Source organism: Triticum dicoccoides, chromosome 2B (genome assembly GCF_002162155.2).
Source record: "Triticum dicoccoides isolate Atlit2015 ecotype Zavitan chromosome 2B, WEW_v2.0, whole genome shotgun sequence".
NCBI classification, from domain to species: Eukaryota; Viridiplantae; Streptophyta; class Magnoliopsida; order Poales; family Poaceae; genus Triticum; species Triticum dicoccoides.
This window is the reverse complement of record NC_041383.1, coordinates 803,012,858-803,038,421: the sequence shown is the minus strand read 5'-3', so window position 1 is coordinate 803,038,421 and position 25,564 is coordinate 803,012,858. Positions and strand designations below refer to the sequence as shown.

The window sequence follows — 25,564 nt, the reverse complement described above, 5'->3', positions numbered from 1 at the left end:
ATATCGACGATCGAATCTCGGGAAAGTAAACGTACCGATTGACAAAGGGGATTGTATACGGGGTTGTTTGAATCCTCGACATCGTGGTTCATCCGATGAGATCATCGAGGAGCATGTGGGAGCCAACATGGGTATCCAGATCCCGCTGTTGGTTATTGGCCGGAGAGCAGTCTCGGTCATGTCTACATGTCTCCCGAACCCTCTACACACTTAAGGTTCGGTGACGCTAGGGTTGTAGAGATATTAGTATGTAGCAAACCGAAAGTTGTTCGGAGTCCCGGATGAGATCCCGGACGTCACGAGGAGTTCCGGAATGGTCCGGAGGTAAAGAATTATATATGGGAAGTCGAGTTTCGGCCATCGGAAAAGTTTCGGGGGTCACCTGTATTGTACCGGGACCACCGGAAGGGTCCCGGGGGTCCACCGGGTGGGGCCACCTATCTCGGAGAGCCCCATGGGTTGAAGTGGGAGGGGAACCAGCCCCAGGTGGGCTGGTGCGCCCCCCTTGGGCCTCCCCTGCGCCTAGGGTTGGGAAACCCTAGGGGTGGGGGCGCCCCCCCACTTGGCTTGGGGGGGGAAGCCACCCCTTGGCCGCCGGCCCCCTTGGAGATTGCATCTCCTAGGGCCGGCGCCCTCCCAAGGCCCCTATATAAAGAGGGGGGAGGGAGGGCAGCCGCACCCCAGCCCCTGGCGCCTCCCTCTCCCACTCCAACACCTCCTCCTCCTCCGTAGAGCTTGGCGAAGCCCTGCCGAGATCCCTGCTGCATCCACCACCACGCCGTCGTGCTGCTGGATCTCCATCAACCTCTCCTTCCCCCTTGCTGAATCAAGAAGGAGGAGACGTCTTCCCCAACCGTACATGTGTTGAATGCGGAGGTGCCGTCCGTTCGGCACTCGGTCATCGGTGATTTGGATCACGACGAGTACGACTTCCTCAACCCCGTTCTCTTGAACGCTTCCGCTCGCGATCTACAAAGGTATGTAGATGCACTCCTATCACTCGTTGCTAGATGAACTCATAGATGGATCTTGGTGAAACCATAGGAATTTTTTTATTTTCTGCAACGTTCACCAACACAGTGTTCCGAGGCCATATCTGCATATGCTAGGCTCGTCAAGTTTAACCTGTGTATTCTGCGTGTGCAAAACTGGCTTGCACCCGTTGTAGATGGACGTAGAGCTTATCACACCCGATCATCACGTGGTGTCTGGGCACGACGAACTTTGGCAACAGTGCATACTCAGGGAGAACACTTTTATCTTGAAATTTAATGAGAGATCATCTTATAATGCTACCGTCAATCAAAGCAAGATAAGATGCATAAAAGATAAACATCACATGCAATCAATATAAGTGATATGATATGGCCATAATCATCTTGTGCTTGTGATCTCCGTCTCCGAAGCACCGTCATGATCACCATCGTCACCGGCGCGACACCTTGATCTCCATCGTAGCATCGTTGTCATCTCGCCAACTATTGCTTCTACGACTATCACTACCGCTTAGTGATAAAGTAAAGCAATTACAGGGCGATTGCATTTCATACAATAAAGCGACAACCATATGGCTCCTGCCAGTTGCCGATAACTCGGTTAAAAAACATGATCATCTCATACAATAAAATATAGCATCACGTCTTGACCATATCACATCACAACATGCCCTGCAAAAACAAGTTAGACGTCCTCTACTTTGTTTTTGCAAATTTTACGTGGCTGCTATGGGCTGAGCAAGAACCATTCTTACCTACGCATCAAAACCACAACGATAGTTCGTCAAGTTAGTGTTGTTTTAACCTTCGCAAGGACCGGGCGTAGCCACACTCGTTTCAACTAAAGTTGGAGAAACAGAGACCCGCTAGTCACTTGTGTGCAAAGCATGGCGGTAAAACCAGTCTCGCGTAAGCGTACGCGTAATGTCGGTCCGGGCCGCTTCATCCAACAATACCGCTGAACCAAAGTATGACATGCTGGTAAGCAGTATGACTTGTATCGCCCACAACTCACTTGTGTTCTACTCGTGCATATAACATCAACGCATAAAACCTAGGCTCGGATACCACTGTTGGGGAATGTAGTAATTTCAAAAAAATTCCTACGCACACGCAAGATCATGGTGATGCATAGCAACGAGAGGGGAGAGGTGTTGTCTACGTACCCTCGTAGACCGAAAGCGGAAGCGTCAGAACAACGCGGTTGATGTAGTCGTACGTCTTCACGGCCCGACCGATCAAACACCGAAACTACGGCATCTCTGAGTTCTATGTTGGGGAACGTTGCATAAAAATAAAAAATTTCCTACGTTCACCAAGATCCATCTATGAGTTCATCTAGCAACGAGTGATAGGAGTGCATCTACATACCTTTGTAGATCGCGTGCGGAAGCGTTCAAGTGAACGGGGTTGAGGGAGTCGTACTCGTCGTGATCCAAATCACCGATGACCAAGTGCCGAACAGACAGCACCTCCGCGTTCAACACACGTACAGAGCGGATGACGTCTCCCGCACCTTGATCCAGCAAGGAGGAGGGAGAGGTTGATGAAGATCCAGCAGCACGACGGCATGGTGGTGGATGCAGCAGGGTTCCGGCAGAGCTTCGCCGAGCTTCTGCGAGAGGGAGAGAAGTAGCAGGGGAGAGGGAGGCGCCAAGACTTGGGGTGCGGCTGACCTCCCTCCCCCCCTTTATATAGGCCCCCTGGGGGGCGCCGGCCCTGGAGATGAGATCTCCAGGGGGCCGCGGCCAAGGGGAGGCTTGCCACCCAAGGCAAGTGGGGCGCCCCCTCCCCTAGGGTTCCCAACCCTAGGCGCATGAGGGGGGCCCAGGGGGGGCGCACCAGCCCACCAGGGGCTGGTTCCCTCCCCACTTCAGCCCATGGGGCCCTCCGGAATAGGTGGCCAAACACGGTGGACCCCCGAGACCCTTCCGGTGGTCCCGGTACAATACCGGTGACCCCAGAAACTCTCCCGATGGCCGAAACAGCACTTCCTATATATAATTCTTTACCTCCGGACCATTCCGGAACTCCTCGTGACATCCGGGATCTCATCCGGGACTCCGAACAACTTTCGGTTTGCTGCAAACTCATATTCATACAACCCTAGCGTCACCGAACCTTAAGTGTGTAGACCCTACAGGTTCGGGAGACATGCAGACATGACCGAGACGGCTCTCCGATCAATAACCAACAGCGGGATCTGGATACCCATGATGGCTCCCACATGCTCCTCGATGATCTCATCAGATGAACCACAATGTCGAGGATTCAAGCAACCCCGTATACAATTCCCTTTGTCAATCGGTATGTTACTTGCCCGAGATTCGATCATTGGTATCGCAATATCTCGTTCAATCTCGTTACCGGCAAGTCACTTTACTCGTACCGTAATGCATGATCCCGCGACCAAACACTTGGTCACTTTGAGCTCATTATGATGATGCATTACCGAGTGGGCCCAGTGATACCTCTCCGTAATGCGGAGTGACAAATCCCAGTCTCGATCCGTGTCAACCCAACAGACACTTTCATAGATACCTATAGTGCACCTTTATAGTCACCCAGTTACGTTGTGACGTTTGGTACATCCAAAGCACTCCTACGGTATCCGGGAGTTACATGATCTCATGGTCTAAGGAAAAGATACTTGACGTTGGAAAAGCTCTAGCAAAACGAACTACATGATCTTGTGCTATGCTTAGGATTGGGTCTTGTCCATCACATCATTCTCCTAATGATGTGATCCCGTTATCAATGACATCCAATGTTCATAGTCAGGAAACCATGACTATCTATTGATCAACGAGCTAGTCAACTAGAGGCTCACTAGGGACATGTTGTAGTGAATGTATTCACACGTGTATTACGATTTCCGGATAATACAATTATAGCATGAATAAAAGACAATTATCATGAACAAGGAAATATAATAATAATCCTTTTATTATTGCCTCTAGGGCATATTTCCAACAGTCTCCCACTTGCACTAGAGTCAATAATCTAGTTACATTGTGATGAATCGAACACTCATAGAGTTCTGGTGTTGATCATGTTTTGCCCGCGGAAGAGGTTTAGTCAACAGATCTGCGACATTCAGATCCGTATGCACTTTACAAATTTCTATGTCTCCATCTTGAACATTTTCACGGATGGAGTTGAAGCGACGCTTGATGTGCCTTGTCTTCTTGTGAAACCTGGGCTCCTTGGCAAGTGCAATAGCTTCATGCGCTCCTTCACCCAAATTGCTTCATGCGCTGCCTCCGAGGCTGCCATGTACTCCGCTTCACATGTAGATCCCGCCACGACGCTCTGCTTGTAGCTGCACCAGCTCACTGCTCCACCATTCAATATATACACGTATCCGGTTTGTGACTTAGAGTCATCCAGATCTGTGTCGAAGCTAGCGTCGACGTAACCCTTTACGACGAGCTCTTCGTCACCTCCATAAACGAGAAACATGTCCTTAGTCCTTTTCAGGTACTTCAGGATATTCTTAACCGTTGTCCAGTGTTCCTTGCCGGGATTACTTTGGTACCTTCCTACCAAACTTACGGCAAGGTTTACATCAAGTCTGGTACACAGCATGGCATACATAATAGACCCTATGGCTGAGGCATAGGGGATGACACTCATCTCTTCTATATCTTCTGCCATGGTCGGACATTGAGCCGAGCTCAATTTCACACCTTGTAATACAGGCAAGAACCCTTTCTTGGACTGATCCATTTTGAACTTCTTCAATATCTTATCAAGGTATGTGCTTTGTGAAAGACCTATGAGGCGTCTCGATCTATCTCTATAGATCTTGATGCCTAATATATAAGCAGCTTCTCCAAGGTCCTTCATTGAAAAACTCGTATTCAAGTAGGCCTTAATGCTTTCCAAAAGTTCTATATCATTTCCCATCAAAAGTATGTCATCTACATATAATATGAGGAATGCTACAGAGCTCCCACTCACTTTCTTGTAAACGCAGGCTTCTCCATAAGTCTGCATAAACCCAAAAGCTTTGATCATCTCATCAAAGAGAATGTTCCAACTCCGAGATGCTTGCACCAGCCCATAAATTGATCGCTGGAGCTTGCATACCTTGTTAGCATTCTTAGGGTCGACAAAACCTTCCGGCTGCATCATATACAGTTCTTACATAAGATAGCCGTTAAGGAATGCCGTTTTGACGTCCATTTGCCATATCTCATAATCATAGTATGCGGAAATTTCTAACATGATTCGGACGGACTTCAGCTTCGCTACGGGAGAGAAAGTCTCATCGTAGTCAACCCCTTGAACTTGCCGATAACCCTTAGCGACAAGTCGAGCTTTATAGATGGTAACATTACCATCCGCGTCCGTCTTCTTCTTAAAGATCCATTTGTTTTCTATCGCTCGCCGATCATCGGGCAAGTCTGTCAAAGTCCAAACTTTGTTTTCATACATGGATCCTATCTCGGATTGCATGGCTTCAAGCCATTTGTTGGAATCTGGGCCCGCCATCGCTTCTTCATAGTTCAAAGGTTCACCGTTGTCCAACAACATGATTTGCAAGACAGGGTTGCCATACCACTCTGGTGTGGAACGTGTCCTTGTGGACCTACGAAGTTCAGTAGCAACTTGATCCGAAGTACCTTGATCATCATCATTAATTTCCTCTCCAGTCGGTGTAGGCACCACAGGAACATTTTCCTAAGCTGCACTACTTTCCGGTTCAAGAGGTAGTACTTCATCGAGTTCTACTTTCCTCCCACTTACTCCTTTCGAGAGAAACTCTTTTTCCAGAAAGGATCCGTTCTTGGCAACAAAGATCTTGCCTTCGGATCTAATGTAGAAGGTATACCCAATGGTTTCCTTAGGGTATCCTATGAAGACGCATTTTTCTGACTTGGGTTCGAGCTTTTCAGGTTGAAGTTTCTTGACATAAGCATCGCATCCCCAAACTTTTAGAAACGACACCTTAGGTTTCTTCCCAAACCATAATTCATACGGTGTCGTCTCAACGGATTTAGACGGTGCCCTATTTAAAGTGAATGTAGCTGTCTCTAGAGCGTATCCCCAAAATGATAGCGGTAAATCAGTAAGAGACATCATAGATCGCACCATATCCAATAGAGTGCGATTACGACGTTCGGACACACCGTTACGCTGAGGTGTTCCAGGCGGCGTGAGTTGTGAAACGATTCCACATTTCCTTAAGTGTGTACCAATTCGTGACTTAAATATTCTCCTCCATGATCTGATCGTAAGAACTTTATTTTTCAGTCACGTTGATCCTCTACCTCATTCTGAAATTCCTTAAACTTTTCAAAGGTTTCAGACTTGTGTTTCATCAAGTAGACATACCCATATCTACTTAAGTCGTCTGTGAGAGTGAGAACATAACGATATCCTCCGCGAGCCTCAACGCTCATTGGACCGCACACATCGGTATGTATGATTTCCAATAAGTTGGTTGCTCGCTCCACTGTTCCGGAGAACGGAGTCTTGGTCATTTTGCCCATGAGGCATGGTTCGCATGTGTTAAATGATTCATAATCGAGAGACTCTAAAAGTCCATCAGCATGGAGCTTCTTCATGCGCTTGACACCAATGTGACCAAGGCGGCAGTGCAACAAGTATGTGGGACTATCGTTATCAACTTTACATCTTTTGGTATTCAAACTATGAATATGTGTAACATCACGTTCGAGATTCATTAAGAATAAACCATTGACCATCGGAGCATGACCATAAAACATATCTCTCATATAAATAGAACAACCATTATTCTCGGATTTAAATGAGTAGCCATCTCGTATTAAACGAGATCCTGACACAATGTTCATGCTCAAACTTGGCACTAAATAACAATTATTGAGGTTTAAAACTAATCCCGTAGGTAAATGTAGAGGTAGCGTGCCGACGGCGATCACATCGACCTTGGAACCATTCCCGACGCGCATCGTCACCTCGTCCTTCGCCAGTCTCCGCTTATTCCGCAGCTCCTGCTGTGAGTTACATATATGAGCAACGACACCGGTATCAAATACCCAGGAGTTACTACGAGTACTGGTAAGGTACACATCAATTACATGTATATCAAATATACCTTTAGTGTTGTCGGCCTTCTTGTCCGCTAAGTATTTGGGGCAGTTCCGCTTCCAGTGACCCTTCCCTTTGCAATAAAAGCACTCAGTCTCAGGCTTGGGTCCATTCTTTGACTTCTTCCCGGCAACTGGCTTACCGGGTGCGGCAACATCCTTGCCGTCCTTCTTGAAGTTCTTCTTACCCTTGCCCTTCTTGAACTTAGTGGTTTTATTGACCATCAACACTTGATGTTCCTTCTTGATTTCTACCTCTGCTGACTTCAGCATTGAAAATACTTCAGGAATAGTTTTCACCATCCCCTGCATATTGTAGTTCATCACAAAGCTCTTGTAGCTCGGTGGGAGCGACTGAAGGATTCTGTCAATGACCGCCTCATCCGGGAGGTTAATGTCCAGCTGGGACAGGTGGTTGTGCAACCCATACATTTTGAGTATGTGCTCACTGACAGAACTATTTTCCTCCATCTTACAACTGTAGAACTTGTCGGAGACTTCATATCACTCGACCCGGGCATGAGCTTGGAAACCAGTTTCAGCTCCTCGAACATCTCATATGCTTCGTGTTGCTCAAAACGCTTTTGGATCCCCGGTTCTAAGCTGTAAAGCATGCCGCACTGAATGAGGGAGTAATCATCAGCACGAGACTGCCAAGCGTTCATAACGTCTTGGTTCTCTGGGATGGGTGCTTCACCTAGCGGTGCTTCTAGGACATATTGTTTCTTGGCAGCTATGAGGATGATCCTCAGGTTCCGGGCCTAGTCCGAATAGTTGCTGCCATCGTCTTTCAGCTTGGTTTTCTCTAGGAACGCGTTGAAGTTCATGGTGACATGAGCGTTGGCCATTTGATCTACAAGACATTTTGCAAAGATTTTAGACTAAAGTTCATGATAATTAAGTTCATCTAATAAAATTATTTAATGAACTCCCACTCAGATTTGACATCCCTCTAGTCATCTAAGTGTTACATGATCCGAGTCGACTAGGCCGTGTTCGATCATCACGTGAGACGGACTAGTCATCATCAGTGAACATCTCCATGTTGATCGTATCTTCCATACGACTCATGTTCGACCTTTCAGTCTCTTGTGTTCCGAGGCCATGTCTGTACATGCTAGGCTCATCAAGTTAACCTAAGTGTTTTGCGTGTGTAAAACTGTCTTACACCCGTTGTATGTGAACGTAAGAATCTATCACACCCGATCATCACGTGGTGCTTCGAAACGACGAACTTTAGCAACGATGCACAGTTAGGGAGAACACTTTCTTGAAATTATTATAAGGGATCATCTTATTTACTACTGTCGTTCTAAGTAAACAAGATGCATAATCATAATAAACATCACATGCAATTATATAGTAGTGACAATGATATGGCCAATATCATATAGCTCCTTTGATCTCCATCTTTGGGGCTCCATGATCATCTTGTCACCGGCATGACACCATGATCTCCATCATCATGATCTCCATCATCGTGTCTCCATGAAGTTGCTCGCCAACTATTACTTCTACTACTATGGCTAACACGTTTAGCAATAAAGTAAAGTAATTTACATGGCGTTTCTCAATGACACGCAGGTCGTACAAAAAATAAAGACAACTCCTATGGCTCCTGCCGGTTGTCATACTCATCGACATGCAAGTCGTGATTCCTATTACAAGAACATGATCTCATACATCACATATATATCATTCATCATTCATCACAACTTTGGCCATATCACATCACAAAACACTTGCTGCAAAAACAAGTTAGACGTCCTCTAATTGTTGTTGCAAGTTTTACGTGGCTGCAATAGGGTTCTAGCAAGAACGTTTTCTTACCTACGTGAAAGCCACAACGTGATTTGTCAACTTCTATTTACCCTTCATAAGGACCCTTTTCGTCGAATCCGCTCCAACTAAAGTGGGAGAGACAGACACCCGCTAGCCACCTTATGCAACTAGTGCATGTCAGTCGGTGGAACCTGTCTCACGTAAGCGTATGTGTAAGGTCGGTCCGGGCCGCTTCATCCCACAATACCGCTGAAGCAAAATAAGACTAGTAGCGGCAAGAAAGTTGACAACATCTACGCCCACAACAAATTGTGTTCTACTCGTGCAATAGAGAACTACGCATAGACCTAGCTCATGATGCCACTGTTGGGGAACGTTGCATAAAAATAAAAAATTTCCTACGTTCACCAAGATCCATCTATGAGTTCATCTAGCAACGAGTGATAGGAGTGCATCTACATACCTTTGTAGATCGCGTGAGGAAGCGTTCAAGTGAACGGGTTGAGGGAGTCGTACTCGTCGTGATCCAAATCATCGATGACCAAGTGCCGAACAGACAGCACCTCCGCGTTCAACACACGTACGGAGCGGATGACGTCTCCCGCGCCTTGATCCAGCAAAGAGGAGGGAGAGGTTGATGAAGATCCAGCAGCACGACGGCGTGGTGGTGGATGTAGCAGGGTTCCGGCAAAGCTTCGCCGAGCTTCTGCGAGAGGGAGAGGTGTAGCAGGGGAGAGGGAGGCGCCATGACTTGGGGTGTAGCTGCCCTCCCTCCCCCCCTTTATATAGGCCCCCTGGGAGGGGGGCGCCGGCCCTGGAGATGAGATCTCCAGGGGGGCGGCGGCCAAGGGGAGGCTTGCCCCCCAAGGCAAGTGGGGCGCCCCCTCCCCTAGGGTTCCCAACCCTAGGCCCATGAGGGGGGCCCAGGGGGGGCGCACCAGCCCACCAGGGGCTGGTTCCCTCCCCACTTCAGCCCATGGGGCCCTCTAGGATAGGTGGCCCCACCCGATGGACCCCCGGGACCCTTTCGGTGGTCCCGGTACAATACCGGTGACCCCCGAAACTCTCCCGATGGCCGAAACAGCACTTCCTATATATAATTCTTTACCTCCGGACCATTCCGGAACTCCTCGTGACGTCCGGGATCTCATCCGGGACTCCGAACAACTTTCGGTTTGCTGCATACTCATATTCATACAACCCTAGCGTCACCGAACCTTAAGTGTGTAGACCCTACGGGTTCGGGAGACATGCAGACATGACCGAGATGGCTCTCCGGTCAATAACCAACAGCAGGATCTGGATACCCATGATGGCTCCCACATGCTCCTCGATGATCTCATCGGATGAACCACGATGTCGAGGATTCAAGCAACCCCGTATACAATTCCCTTTGTCAATCGGTATGTTACTTGCCCGAGATTCGATCGTTGGTATCGCAATACCTCGTTCAATTTCGTTACCGGCAAGTCACTTTACTCGTACCATAATGCATGATCCCGTGACCAAACACTTGGTCACTTTGAGCTCATTATGATGATGCATTACCGAGTGGGCCCAGTGATACCTCTCCGTAATGCGGAGTGACAAATCCCAGTCTCGATCCGTGTCAACCCAACAGACACTTTCGGAGATACGTGTAGTGCACCTTTATAGTCACCCAGTTATGTTGTGACGTTTGGTACACCTAAAGCACTCCTATGGTATCCGGGAGTTACACGATCTCATGGTCTAAGGAAAAGATACTTGACATTGGAAAAGCTCTAGCAAAACGAACTACACGATCTCGTGCTATGCTTAGGATTGGGTCTTGTCCATCACATCATTCTCCTAATGATGTGATCCCGTTATCAATGACATCCAATGTCCATAGTCAGGAAACCATGACTATCTATTAATCAACGAGCTAGTCAACTAGAGGCTCACTAGGGACATGTTGTAGTCTATGTATTCACACGTGTATTACGATTTCCGGATAATACAATTATAGCATGAATAAAATACAATTATCATGAACAAGGAAATATAATAATAATCCTTTTATTATTGCCTCTAGGGCATATTTGCAACATTCTAGCACACGTTCACCTCGATGATGATCCCCGGACTCCGATCCAACAGAATGTCGGTTAAGAGTTCCGTCAGCACGACGACGTGGTGACGATCTTGATGTTCTACCGTCGCAGGGATTCGCCTAAGCACCGCTACAATATTATCGAGGACTTTGGTGGAGGGGGGAACCGCACACGGCTAAGAGATCAAGAGATCAATTGTTGTGTCTATGTGGTGCCCCCCTCCCCCGTATATAAAGGAGTGGAGGGGAGGGGGCGGCCAAGGGGGTGGCGTGCCCTAGGGGGGGAGTCCAACCCCAACCGGGAGTAGGACTCCCCCCTTTCCTATTAGGAGTAGGAGAGGGAAGGAAGAGAGGGGAGGGAAGAAGGAAAGGGGGGGCGGCCCCCTTCCCAATTCGGATTGGGCTTGGGGGGGGCGCCCCCTCCTTTGCTCCTTCTCCCTCCTTTCCACTAAGGCCCAATAAGGCCCATATACCTACCGGGGGGTTCCGATAACCTCCCGGAGCTCCGGTATAGTCCCAATCTCACCCGGAACCTTTCCGGTGTCCAAATATAGTCGTCCAATATATCGATCTTTATGTCTCGACCATTTCGAGACTCCTCGTCATGTCCATGGTCACATCCGGGACTCCGAACAACCTTCGGTACATCAAAACTCATAAACTCATAATAAAACTATCAATGAAACCTTAAGCGTGCGGACCCTACGGGTTCGAGAACTATGTAGACATGACCTAGAACTGTTTCCAGTCAATAACCAATAGCGGAACCTGGATGCTCATATTGGCTCCTACATATTCTACGAAGATCTTTATCGGTCAAACCGCATAACAACATACGTTGTTCCCTTTGTCATCGGTATGTTACTTGCCCGAGATTCGATCGTCGGTATCTCAATACCTAGTTCAATCTCGTTACTGGCAAGTCTCTTTACTCGTTATGTAATGCATCATTCCGTAACTAACTCATTAGCTACATTGCTTGCAAGGCTTATAGTGATGTGCATTACCAAGAGGACCCAGAGATACCTCTCCGACAATCGGAGTGACAAATCATAATCTTGAAATACGTCAACTCAACAAGTACCTTTGGAGACACTTGTAGAGCACCTTTATAATCACCCAGTTACGTTGTGACGTTTGGTAGCACACAAAGTGTTCCTCTGGTAAACGGGTGTTACATAATCTCATAGTCATAGGAACATGTATAAGTCATGAAGAAAGCAATAGCAACATACTAAACGATCAAGTGCTAAGCTAACGGAATGGGTCAAGTCAATCACATCATTCTCCTAATGATGTGATCCCGTTAATCAAATGACAACTCATGTCTATGGTTAGGAAACTTAACCATCTTTGATTTCCGAGCTAGTCAAGTAGAGGCATACTAGTGACACTATGTTGTCTATGTATTCACACATGTATTATGTTTCCGGGTAATACAATTCTAGCATGAATAATAAACATTTATCATGATATAAGGAAATAAATAATAACTTTATTATTGCCTCTAGGGCATATTTCCTTCAATTTGGTCGTTTGTGACCCATTTACCGAATCTGCACTACATTGTACAGTTAGTTGTCCAACTGTGCTAGGCCGAAGTGCACCCTGTGGCAAAGTATCCAACATTATAGACTCAGCATGCATCGGCTTTTGTAATATAAAAAACATTCCTTTACGAATGTGATAACCGGATGCTTGCTGTGCTAAACAATTAGCTCTAGAATTTTCTTCTTGGATAGTGAACGTATCTAGAGACTTAATTATGTCTAAACATCGGTCCAAATAACTATTTAATAACCCATCAAAACATTGAAATTCGCTTTTAATTTGTTGTACTACCAGAAGAGAATACCCAAAAGCATCTACATCCTTTACGCCCATATCAACTAAAGTTTGTAAACCAAACATTAAAGCTTCATACTCATCTTGGTTATTAGTGCAAGGATGTTTCAAACGGACCGATGTATCATAAACAACATTATTAGGTGAAACTAAAACATTACTGACGCCTTGCCCGTCCCTACAAACCGATACATCAAAATAAAGCTTCCATGGACACACACTAACATAATTAATATTTTCATCATCTTTAATCCTATGATCAACAATGAAATCGGCGATAACTTGACCCTTCATAGCACGCAACGACTCATATGTTAAATCATATTCTATTAGTGTGTAAGCCCACTTTCCAATCCTACCACTAAGAATCGGTTGTTGCAACATATACTTAATAACGTCGGCCTGGCAAGCTACTACACACGTGCTAGAAAGAAGATAAGGCCGAAACTTGGTATATGCATAGTATAAAGATAAGCAAAACTTTTCAATAAACACGTACTGACTTTCGGCGTCGAGCAAACGACGGCTTAAGTATGCAATGATGTATTCTTTCCTGCTTACCTCTTGCACCAACACCGCACCGGTCACCCTATCTTCTGCAGCAATGTATAGCCTGAACGGCGCACCGGACTTGAGCGCCCGCAATATTGGAGGATTCGACAAGCATCGCTTTATATAATTAAAAGCATCTCGTTGCTCTGTCCCCCAAGTAAATTCGGCCTCATTCTTTAGCCGAAGTAGAGGAACAAACGATTCAATTTTCTGTTAGATATGAATCGTCTCAAGTAATTAATTTTTCCTAGCAATTTTTGCACATCCCTTTTACACGTGGGTTCCTCCAAATTTCGAATTGCCTCCACTTTCTTGGGGTCAATCTTTATGCCATTTTCGTGAATTATGAAGCCTAAAAACTTATCATCCGACATGCCAAAAGCACATTTGAGTGGGTTCATTTTTAATCCATACCGGCGCATCCTTTCAAAAGCTAATCTTAAATTAGCTAAATGATGATCAAACCCATCTGATTTAACAACTATGTCATCAATATATATTTCTAGTACAATGCCTAGAAGATCATGAAAAATTAAATTCATAGCTCGTTGGTATGTAGCACTGGCATTTTTTAACCCAAATGTCATAACGACCCACTCAAATAAACCAACAAAACCTGGGCAATGAAAAGCAGTCTTAGACATATCTTGTTCGGCCATAAATATTTGATTGTAACCTGCATTACCATCTAAAAAGCTAATCACTTTATGTCCCGACGCATCATTAATAAGCATGTCGGCTATAGGCATAGGATATTTATCTTTCGGAGTAGCTTTATTCAAATATCTAAAATCAACACAGATTCTTTTATTACCAATATTTTTCTTTTCCACGAGCACAATATTAGAAACCCAATCTGCTTATCTACACGGCCGAATAAACTTAGCTTTTAACAACCGATCAAATTCTTCTTTGATGCGGTCATACAAATTAGGATTGAAACTTCTACGAGGTTGTTTATGCGGCCTAAAACCAGATTTAATAGGTAATCTATGTTCTACTAAATCTCTACTCAAACTGGGCATCTCAGTATAATTCCAAGCAAAGCAATCAAAGAATTCTTTAAGTAATAAACATACCTTACTTTTCTGATCGGCTTTCAAGCTAGCTTTGATAAATGTAGGCCTCGGAATATTTCCATCACCAATATCAATTTCTTCAAGTGGATCAGCCGATGAGAATCCCTGTCCAAGCTTTTCCATGTTATCAAAATCTTCAATAGTTTCATGCATATCGTTCTTTCCGGAATGATACTCCTCCGTGCGTCTTTGCAGCCACTTAATACTGTCGTCTTTATTCATCATTTATATAGATAAATCATTAAGCCGAGTTACATTAGCCAACTGTGCATCTATAGGTACAAAACCATCTCTACCAATACTAATTTAATTAATCATAGTCCGATAAATCCCTATCGGTCAAACATTGCCAATCAACCGGCGCCTCCGTCAAAGCAATGCAAGAAGAATTGTCCGCCTCAATCACCTCAACATCATCATTAACCCACTGAATTAAGCATTGATGAAGAGTAGAAGGAATGCAGCAATTTGCATGAATCCAGTCGCATCCCAAAAGAATGTTATACCGTCCTTTGACATCGACAACAAAAAACGCAGTCGGCAACGTTTTGCTTCCGACTGTGAGATCCATAGAAATAACACCCTTAGCCTCAGACAATTCTCCTGAGAACCCACTAAGTCCCATGTTGGTCTTCATTAACTTGCTCTCTTTTCGGTTCAGTTTAGAAAATACCGAAAAGGGCATAATATTAACCCCTGCCATAAACTAGCATGCGACCAATAGGCTTACCGTCAATGTGACCTCTGATAAATAATGGCTTTAGGTGTTGTCCATGCTTCTCTGGTTTCTCAAATGTAGCATTCTTTGGGCCAAGAACAAGTTCAGCAATTTTAGCCTCGGGCGTGCGAAATTCAGCAGGCAATGCGAACACCATATTAACATCCATATCAGTTGGTACATCTTTATCATTCTCTGAATTTTCTGCAATAATGGTGTCATCCGTATTTTTATTTTCCTCCGCTGCGATGCGCTTCTCCTTCCAAGTTCTTGTGGGTATCATTGGTTTATCTTGATTGAACCATTTATCACGCTTCTTCTCAGCTATCTCTTCCTTTATTTCCAATATACACAGTCGCTGTACACGTCGTTTTTGAGTGTGCGTAAGTCTTTTTGGACACCACTGAGGTGCTGGTTTAGTCCCTGGCGCGACTGACTTAATTTTGCTGCCCCTCGGGTCCTTTGGCCTGTACTGAAGTACTGTTCCTCCTGGGATGAATATTTTGTCTTTAGCCGACAAACCTCCTTGCTGATCATATACTTTACTAGCATTAGAATTATGTCCGCATACATTGCTGGAATCCCAACGTGTGCATGTGTTGCTGTTATACTTCAAACCCATTGGAGGCAAACTCTTGACGTTCCTGGGCCAATTTCTCATAACTAAATCAGCACACGAACTTGATTTATACTGTTGACTAGTACGTGAGGATACAACATATTCCTTGTCTGATCGTGCATGCGGGTCATATGCCCAAAATTAGTTTTCTCTTCAAATTGATTAGATTGGCCGGCTTGCCGCAACTTCACGCCATTACTTTCCTCCTCTGTACCAACAACTTCTGTTGAGACACTGCTTGTTTTTGTACAATTGACAACACCTTCATCTCACTGATGTTCTGCTATTTTCAGACCATGAGCAGCATCTAAATCATCTGCACTTTTCTGGGTTTAGGATCGGCACGTTTCACCGGCATCCATACGCGCTTGTAATCGCCCTTATAGTTGTTGCGCTCTGCACTGCGTACTGGTGATCGATGTCCTCGAATCTCGATGGCGTTATGTGATCTAGCCTCCTCATTGAAACGAGCCTTTTTCTCATCGTTTGGTCTGAACATAAGCCTCGGCGGGATCCATCCCGACTGAAAATAACCTGCTGGCCCTGTAGGATATGGCGCCCAAGGATTAAACCCCCATGGAGGAAACTGCGGATACATAGGAGGTGCACAACCCCAATATGTCGGCTCCATTGCAAAATACGGTTGTTGATCATATGCACTTCCTTGCCATTTCTCATGACTGCGAGGTCCAGAAGGAGATCTTGGACGCTTATTACCTCCGAGCCGATTAAACACATTGCTGGTCTTGCGTGAGGTATATTTTTCCAACAACATGCTAACTGTCGAATTTGGCCTTGGAGCTTGTCTCCTCCCTCCGTTGACTTTCCACACTCCTATTTCTGGATTTTTTGGTTTGATCATCCTTGGAGGAGCACTGCTATCAACAACATTTTTCTCTCTTCCGGATTCGGTCTGATCCGATCGAATAAGCACTTTTTTACTCTCAAGCTCGACCACATTGATAGGAAAAGGGTCGCTGTCGAGCTTCATCTTAGAACCTTCTGTAAACGTCAATCGTCCTTCATTGATAGCCGATTGCACCTGTCGACAAAACACGCTACAATCATTAGTAGCGTGAGAAAAAGAATTGTGCCACTTACAATACTCTCAAGCTCATTGCTATATTCAGAAACCTGACCTCTGTGTGTCTTTTCGGTATCTTCAGTGAGTGTGATCTGAGCTGGACTCTGTTTATCCTTGAAGCTGCACCTGCCCTATATGATTTGGCAGTAAGTGTTACTTAACCTTCTTTCTAGTTTAGTCCACATCTTAGCATGTACATGACTCATTCTACATTTTTATGATGATATGTTTTTCGGATATTCAGCATTTAAAACATACCAACAAGTTAATCTAATTTCCAACCACTCACCAACTTATCACAAATACTATAAGTAGTGCATACAAGCCGCATTGTAATTTTGCAGCGAGACAATGTCCATGCAAGGCAAAAAAAAAGTTGGATTGTATCTCATGTTAGAGTAATCCAAAAATTCGTCATATGTTTTTCTTGAAAAGGAGAGCCTGGCCTCTGCATCGAGTGATGCACGTTGCCGTCTTATATTTCATATTACAAAGAATCTTGGTTAAAAGAAATAAGAGGATAATATGGTTGTAATTACAATGGAATCACAGAAGCATATTCATAATTCATGTGCCATACTTACGATTTAATTCATGCAAATTCCTTGAAAAGTGTATAGGGGACTAAGCTTGTACTCCTTGTCCTTATGGGTTGGTGGCAGTTTAATTAACATGTGTTATTTACTTTCTATATCATTGCTTGAAGTTGTCTCAACATTCATGTGTCAAGACGCCCGAGGACAGTGCCGAGAAGACCAACGTGGTATGGGAGCCATCCAAGGATTTGAAGCACCTGAACTTGAAGGTGCTGCAGACCTTCGGGTGCGAGGATGAAGACAAGGTGACAAACTATGTAAGGCTTGTCATGGAACGAGCTGTGGGGCTTTTGATAATCCAGTTGTATGGTGAAATCCCATGCACAAACTGCGATGCCACCAACCTTGAAAGATCCAAGGCGGAAAAGGCTAGCAGGCGTCGGATTAAGGAGCAACTCACACATGGATCATCCTCATCCATGGAGATAATTATCTGTTGACAGGTATGGTCAGAGAATGCTAGTGGTCTCGTAATGCTCGCAGGCTTACAGCAGCTTGAGCAATGACTATAAGAGGCGCAGCCAGTTGTAATTCTAATTTCTTGTTATTGGTAACCTGAGCAATTCTAATTTCTGGTAATTAGTAGCCTGGGAATACTTGATCGCACTGTGGCTAACTAAAAATGTGTGTACTTGAATCTGGATGCATGTTTTTCTCTTTCAGTTTACCAAGTAATACCGTACCTACTATATGCTGATTTTTTACATGTCTTATTTTGGGGAACTTTGCTTGCTGAAGTTGTCTAGTCAATACCAACATCAGGCCTGAAGCAATGGAGGCGAGGTTGACTGTAGACAAAATGTTTGTGGACCTTTTTGCTTTGTGTTGAGAAATTCCCTACTCATGGACCTTTTTGCTTTGTCATTCAAATTTTGGAATGCAAATTAATTGAGTTCTGCCCTTTTTCACTTTGCTCACGGAAACTGGCTGGCAGCAGAACGGGATAGCATGCCTTTGACGAAGCAAAGACGGAGCACCATCGTTCCTCAGTAACATCAAACACAGGGTACATACAACATGTCCATTCTCAGTCTCAGTGACTGCAAAATTGACAAGCTTTTAAAGCCAAATGATTCCAAAACCAAGGTCTACTTTTTTTGCCAATTTGTAAGAAGGGAGCTTCACAATAAAAAAAAAATGAATTTGATTTGGTTGGGGTGCGCCGGCCTAAGGCGGTAGTGCAACGCCTAGGCGACACGCAAGAGGCCCAATAGCAAGCTACTGTGGTGGCTCCTTCCCCATAAAAAATAAATTTAATATCGTTGTGGGCATGTAGCCCACATATCAGATATTAAACTGATAAGAACAGATACTACACTTGATCTTAGCCAGAAGGCCGAGAAAGGTATGCCTCTCCTTGACGCCGTTGGTCGCCTGATATAGGGTGCCTTCGCCTCCTCTCCCTCGCGGCTGCCCGAGGTGGGACTAAACAAAAAACAGGCACAAACACAAACAGAGCACGTTATTTTGGGAGGGCTGTAGTTGAAGAAAGCCCAGTATAGATGGGCTCGTGGTTCCCGTGTATATGAAGGCCTGGTATTGTTCTCTGAAGACGATGATAATGATGGTATTGCTCTCTGAAGACGATGAGTTGGGGTGAAGATGCTCAGGGACGGACGTTGATGGTAATCTGAACCGTAAGCGGTATGCTCCCGTCGAAGGGGCCACGAGCTCTGACGGTGGTGTCCCGCCGGCGTCCTTGTGAGGCGGACGACGTTGAGGCCGGCGTCCTTGGTGGCCTGACGCTGCGGGTCGTTGAAGTAGGCCGGGATGGTGATCACGGCGTCCCGGACCTTCTCGCCGAGATACGCCTGTTATTTCAACAGCCAAACTTACAGGACAAATTTATATCAAGGCAATGAAGGTTCATGCAAAGGTTGACTAGAAAATCCTCAGGAAAATCTGAAATTCCCAGATGCTAAATCCACCCACCCACAACTGAATCCATTCATACAAAGTTGATCTGCATGCGTGCGTGCGTGCGTGCGTGCATGGGGAAGACAACCTCTAATCTCATGGCCAACCAAGCGGTAGTTACATTTGTCTAGTGCAGATACTGAACTTGTTAAACCTTTTGCAGAAGAGGAACCCCTAATTCGCATGCCACTTGCTAAACATGCCATCTAAAACAGGCTACATTGTCCTATCTACTGAGCAGCTCTTCAGTGGAAGAATCTCCGGCGGCACCGTGCCGACCCCATCTCCTCGTACTCCGATTTCGTAACGCACATCGACTCGAAATCGGGGCTGGACGCCAGGACAGATCCTCCTCTCCAGACACCAAGGATTGGGCTGCGCAAAGTAGCAGAGCGTTAATGCCATTCGCGCACGCCGCACATGAGCGTTAGTGAACGAGGGAGAGGCGCCAAGACAGAAACAGAGTAAAAGGCACATACTTCTCTTGAGAAATTATCTTCACCTGGTACTCCTCGGGCACAAGAGGTCGAAGTTCCCTCTGCCTGTTGATACAAACAACTAAGATGATGCACGCAGACTCATGCTATGGGAGATAACGCTGTCTCTTTTCCTACAGAAAAACTACTTACAATCTTTCAGCGAACCGAGGGAACAGCGTGCTTCCGCCTGTCAAGATGATGCTGAAAACAGCCCAATGCATGAGAACAAGAGTCACGCGATCAGAGGTCGAGATAGCGTCAGGCATTTCACCGTTTAACGACAAAACATACCTCTGATAAAGCACAGGTTGAATATATGGATGGCAGGCTTGTGCAGCACGAACAATACACTCAGCAAGGCCCGCTTGATTCATGCCTGCAAAATTCTGTTATCAGTATTCTTATTACTTGCCACTGCAGAAGGGAAACAATGAGCTGAAGCAGTAGGTGGAATCGCTGCTGCTAACTTGCACAAATTAACGTTATCCTGACAGTCATTCAGCCTATATATGCGAAGGTGCTCCTTTTTCTTATGGCAATAGGCCAATCTATTCTATCCATCTGATCCAAAATACGTCAAAGCTAAATTTGAGTGGGAAATAGAACTACCATGATTGGTATTGCTTGTAGGAGATAAATTGTAAAGATTCTGTACATAACTCTGTACTGTTTCATTTCTCTATCTACATGAATTGGCAGACCACCTGCCTTTCACGGTAAAAAAACATTTTTTGGACAGAAGAAAAGACAAGGATAATACAAGACTGTTTTGTTGTGCATCAAAATTTTGGGAGAACAAACAAGAGAAATTGTGACCCATAAGTTTTGCTCTTACAGCAAAACTATCCCATATTTTCTGAACAAGCAAATTAACCCCATATTCAAATTGTCTATCCTTCTTTTCCTTTTTGTTTTATGTTTGCTCTGATTCGTCCCACCAAATGTATTTTCTAGGATGCCCTCCTACTATGTATCAAAATGCAAAGCCTGCGGTCGTAACATGTAAGGTCCCAAGGCAAAACTTATCCAGTTTGGTGCAATGGAAGTACCATACATTTTGTTAGCGTTTCAATGATCACCACACATTTTTACAGACATTGCGGAATGCAGAGAATCTACTCCTGAACTTTATATATCCTTAACTAGCATCAAATGATTATGTCTGGTTGAGAAATCATTTTCATTAAGGGTGACAAATTAAAATTAGGTTCGGGATCCTTGAGTAGTCTCTGAAGATCACTCTGCTAATCCAGCATCTCAATGAGGGGGCTAGCTAGAGAGAGAGATTCAGGGTCCTTGAGTTAGTTTCTGTGGGACAAGGATGCTAGGGCAATAGTAGGGGCACGTTCTAGAAAACAGATTATGAAGCATAGCGGATAGATGAAGAAGGTATAGGAGACATTTAGATGACACTAACCCAGATCAATTGGATGAAAAAGCATCTCTGGGACAAGGAACCTCTCGTTGGTCAAGGCAAATTCCTGCGTATCAAAATTCCGTTAGATGATACCAAGTAACATTTGACATGTAACAGAAACACAGGATGTTACATTTTGACTTAGTTCAGGCTTTTTTCGATCCTTGTCTATGTCATTGCCACCATCCTTTTTATCTAATTCTCCTTCAACAGGCAGAGAACAGTATCGACGTGCTTCATCCAAGTCTTTGACAAACCCTTTCTTGTATGTTATGCCATCAGGGAGAATGTAAGAACATCTAAATGGGTTGTCTTTGAATGATAAACTGCAATGATTGCATATCACATTGTCAAGAGATTTGATCATTTGTAACTAGCAGAGAAAGGTAGTGTTTGGCTAACTGATCAACAAGACAGTATATGGTGCTTGAAAAACACAATGACATGATGGTATGCACATTGCCTAAGCAGAAAATATTTAAAGCTAGGCGAAACAGTGTGATCAAAATTATTTCGAATGCCAGACATAGATAAGCAGATATCCACAGATGTGTTCAACCAATCAACCAACTAGTAAATCAATGAAGTACTAACTGATATCCCTGTCAAGCTCCAATGGCAAATTTTAAAGTTTGAAACTCTTGATCAAATTTGACTTCGCTGGAATAAACCCTCACATTCATTAATTACTCCAGTACTCACAGTTCAACAACGGGACAACAACCAGCTATTCAGACCGAAAAGGATCAGTCATTCCTTGTCATATCTTCTCAACTGAACATAACCAAATACCTGACCATTCAGACTCTAGTACATGGTGATCATGCATTTGCTTAGTCTGGCAACTGAAACCAATAGTATTTGTTTTGGGAGTACAAGATTTATAACTATACTTTCCTTCCATAGTCTAAGCTTGTGCATGAGTGTGTGCATATGGTGTACAGTCAGATAATTTTTTTAGTCATCTCTGTTTGAAGCTATCATAACCACAACCATTATACTAAAGTCTACAACCTGTCTAACCAAGTATCCAGGCATTTGAAGCTAACAAACAGTTGTTATTTCAAATAAAGTAAGGTAGGACACAGGGGGTTACCCTTCTGTTTTTTTTTCCTTTTTTTTTGAGCCTTGGGTTACCCTTCTGTTTTCAGCAAGAAAAAAAATGCAACATAGATTTATTTTGAAGATACAGAACATAGTTCCATAGGTAATATGGTTAGATTTGTTGCTCAAACAACTCATTAGCAGTTCAGATTACAAAAGGTACAAGTTCCTAGCTGGTCTTTCCATACGAAGGTCACACTTTAGCTTAAAAATTATCCTGAAATTGGTCCACACTCTAACCTTAAACAAACAAAAGAGAACACGATAATTTAATATATCCATATCATGTCAGTGAGGAAGTCAGCAGACCTGGCAAGGCGAAGATCACGAGGGACATCAAGGGATACAAAGCATAGCTTTTCCTTTGCGTCATCAATGAGGAGGGTCTCATCCATGACATTAAGGGACCGGTACGAAACAAGCTCCTTGAGATAGTTTGTGAGGGCCTTGCCACCAAGGTCCATACGCCGCACAGCATAATTCAGCGTAAAGTTCTGAAGGACAGGGGACGCGTGGGTGAAGGAGAAGCCGCAGTCCACAACAAGACTGCATTGGGTATGAAAGAGCGACGGCTGGCGGCTGGCCTCGTAAAGGTGGACAAGGGAAGGAGCGTCTGCAACACAAAGTGAGTTGAAGCCAAACTCCTCGAACACAAGTTCGTCGGTAGCATGCTGCAGTCCTGGAGGGTTGAACTGCGGCTCCACCAGTAACAAGGATGAGTTTGTCGGATCCACCTGGAGCAGGCTGCGCAGGACCCGTTCCCACACCTCCCGCTGCACCTCTGTATTGATAAGGTAGCCACGGTCAATAGGACGCCTCAGCGTCATACCAGTCACATCAACATCTTGTGCCTGCAGCTGGTCAGCCGCTAGCCATTTCTTCGAGTTTGCATTGGAACCAGGAGACTTTGCTATACAGTTCGGTACGACAGCAATTGGATCCTTGTCCCCGCCAAAACCGGCCTTCAGAAGACCACCCCCATTGTCTATCACCACCACACGTGATTCACCCGTCATGTAAAATCCCACTGGTACTTCTCTCTTATTCAAGTCTGTCCCTATCCAACTGAGCCCAAGCCGGTATACTTGAATTTAAAAAGGTCCTGCATAAAGAGCCATTAAGGGATCGATTTGATAAATTGCTCAAAAACTGCAGATAAATCTTCCCATATAAACAACATGCGTGTCTGCAACGGACATAATAAATCTGGCATAATACCTGGGTAGGCGTGGCTCAAGTGCGACATGATATTTTCAGGAAACTTCATATAGCAATACAGCAAATCACGAAATATGTTCCAAATTCCACAATTCAATGGCATCGATCAATTGGCCAAATTGCTGTCTTGCATCAATTCAATGACATCGGTCGCTGCCTACATTATAGTACTAACAGTTTGGCGTAAAAGGTGGGGTGCGAGACATCAATTCAATTGCTGTCTTACAAAGGTAAATATCACCGGTTTGGCGTAAAAGGTGGAGTAAAAGGTGGGGTGAAGAATGAGTGCACAAACAGAGAAACAACTCAATCCATTATCTATACCTTGCAGTGAATGGCCAGACCGGTGGGTGCCTCGGGGCCTAGGGGTGGAGGCTGGACCTCGCCGGTGCCACAGGAGCACGCAGAGAGGGGAGGGGGCGGGCCGCGCCGCGCCGCCGCGGGGGAGCCGGCGCCTGGCGAGGAGAGGGGGGCGGCCGGGCGGGCCAGGGATAGGGAAAGGGAGCGGCCAGCCGGCCGGCACTACTGGCGCTGAACGGTGGCGGGGAAGGGAGCGGGCGGGCGGCCGGACGACGGGGAGACGGCGAGCCTTCGACGGGGAGTGGCGGCTGGCTCGTGGCTGGTTAGGTCTCTCGGCCCTCGCTCGTGTCTGCCTCTGGGAGGACTGAGGAGAGAGGTCGAGAGGAAAAGTGGACTGTTGGGCCTGGGCTGTGGAATGCATTTTAATTGGCTGGGCCTTTATAAAATCTACAAAGTTTTACTTTAAAAAAATATAGTGCTCCCTCCAATCTGAATTAATTTGACGCAACCTCAAAGTAAAAAAAAAACTAAAGGATACCCCTTGCAGCAGCTATGTAAGGGTCACTTTTGTGGGCTGAGAGCGCGCCAAGTGGTGCACTCAGTCGTCGCCACATGTCACGAGTTGGGTGCTCCCTCTGGATTTAGTTTTTACTCTTTTGTACACGTCTTCGGGTTTTAGATGGGTTTTTTTTTTGCTTTTTGGTTTACGCCCGATTTTCTGCAGGTTTTGGAGAAAAATAGCAAATATATTTTGCGCGAAAGAATTATGGTTCCATGAGAAGCACAGATTTGCTTCCCGAAAAGCGAAAAAAATCACAATTTTCTTTTGCGCGATTTTTTTGCTTTCACGAGAAGCACAGCTCATAAAGGGGAAAAATCTTGAATTTTTTTGTGCGAAGTTGTTTTTTTACTTTCACAAGAAGTACAGATTTGCTTCCGTGATTATCAGAAAAGAAAACTTTCATGAATCTTGAAGCGTAAATTTGCTTCTTGTGCAGGTACATATTTGCTTCCATGAAAAGTACAGTTGTATCGATGCGAAAAATTGGGTTTTTTTGTGCTTCAGCGGAAAAACACATATTTGCATCTCGTGGAGTCATAGATATGTGCTTCTCAAAAAGGGGAAAATGTGCTTCTCGGCTTTGTTATTTTTTCTGATTTTTTATGATGAAAATAAAATTCGCCAAAACCTATTACATCGGATGTAGTTTTAAAAATATCGATGCGAGAAATTCAACGGTAGAAACGGTTCAGGATTTAGACACATGGTTCAAGAGATGAAACGTTTTGAAGAAACGAATCTATGAAAAAAGAAAAACTCTGCACATGCAGTGCGCCACTTGGCAGCGTTTGAGAAGTTGAGAGTGACCTTTGCAAGAGGTACTGCTTAACTGGTGATTTAAAAAATACAGTGCATAAAGGATGCGTCAATTAATCCGGATCGAAGGGAGTAAAAGAAACACTGATTTCTGGGTATGCCACGACACATCCACTAGGTCCGCTAGTGATCTCCGCCGACGACCTTCTGATCATTGGTGGTGAGACGGGTCGCCGGATCCTAGGCGTGCGGATCGTGTAGCTTTAGGTTTAGTGCCCTGTTATCTTAGACTTTGAGGTTGTTTGACGTCTTCGCTTTGGCTGCTGCAATGGCGCCGCTAAATAAAGAAGCTCCAGATTGTTCCTCGATGAGGCGTTCTGCTCTATGGTC

The 25,564-nt window shown here is 45.0% G+C and overlaps 1 protein-coding gene and 1 non-coding gene across 3 annotated transcripts; both read right to left on the bottom strand.

Moving 5' to 3' along the window:
• Positions 1 to 18,573: 18,573 nt before the first annotated feature.
• Positions 18,574 to 18,770, bottom strand: LOC119266131. Its single transcript, XR_005131872.1, has one exon. It is a non-coding gene; the product is annotated as a U2 spliceosomal RNA (small nuclear RNA).
• A 533-nt stretch (positions 18,771 to 19,303) lies between these two features.
• On the bottom strand, positions 19,304 to 24,188 carry LOC119366445 (actin-related protein 6-like). 2 transcript variants are annotated; one of them, XM_037632182.1, is made up of 9 exons: positions 23,881 to 24,188; positions 23,557 to 23,713; positions 22,648 to 23,440; positions 21,368 to 21,560; positions 21,235 to 21,298; positions 20,109 to 20,193; positions 19,968 to 20,018; positions 19,818 to 19,880; positions 19,304 to 19,713 (listed from the first exon to the last, which is right to left on the bottom strand). In XM_037632182.1, exons 3-9 carry the CDS (start codon positions 23,352 to 23,354, stop codon positions 19,584 to 19,586), a joined length of 1,293 nt encoding a protein of 430 aa, XP_037488079.1. In that variant the 5' UTR covers positions 23,355 to 23,440; positions 23,557 to 23,713; positions 23,881 to 24,188; the 3' UTR covers positions 19,304 to 19,583. The 2 variants fall into 2 exon arrangements, with proteins under 2 accessions (XP_037488079.1, XP_037488080.1); XM_037632183.1 differs by lacking the exon at positions 23,557 to 23,713.
• Between the last annotated feature and the right edge of the window lie 1,376 nt (positions 24,189 to 25,564).

Coding starts and splice junctions, on each gene's coding strand:
- LOC119366445 (XM_037632182.1), bottom strand. CDS start 23,354: ATGACGGGTGAATCACGTGTGGTGGTGATAGACAATGGGGGTGGTCTT. Junction 21,561..22,647: donor CGTGATCTTCGCCTTGCCAG/GTCTGCTGACTT, acceptor CAATCATTGCAG/TTTATCATTCAAAGACAACC. Junction 19,881..19,967: donor CCTCGGTTCGCTGAAAGATT/GTAAGTAGTTTT, acceptor TTGTATCAACAG/GCAGAGGGAACTTCGACCTC.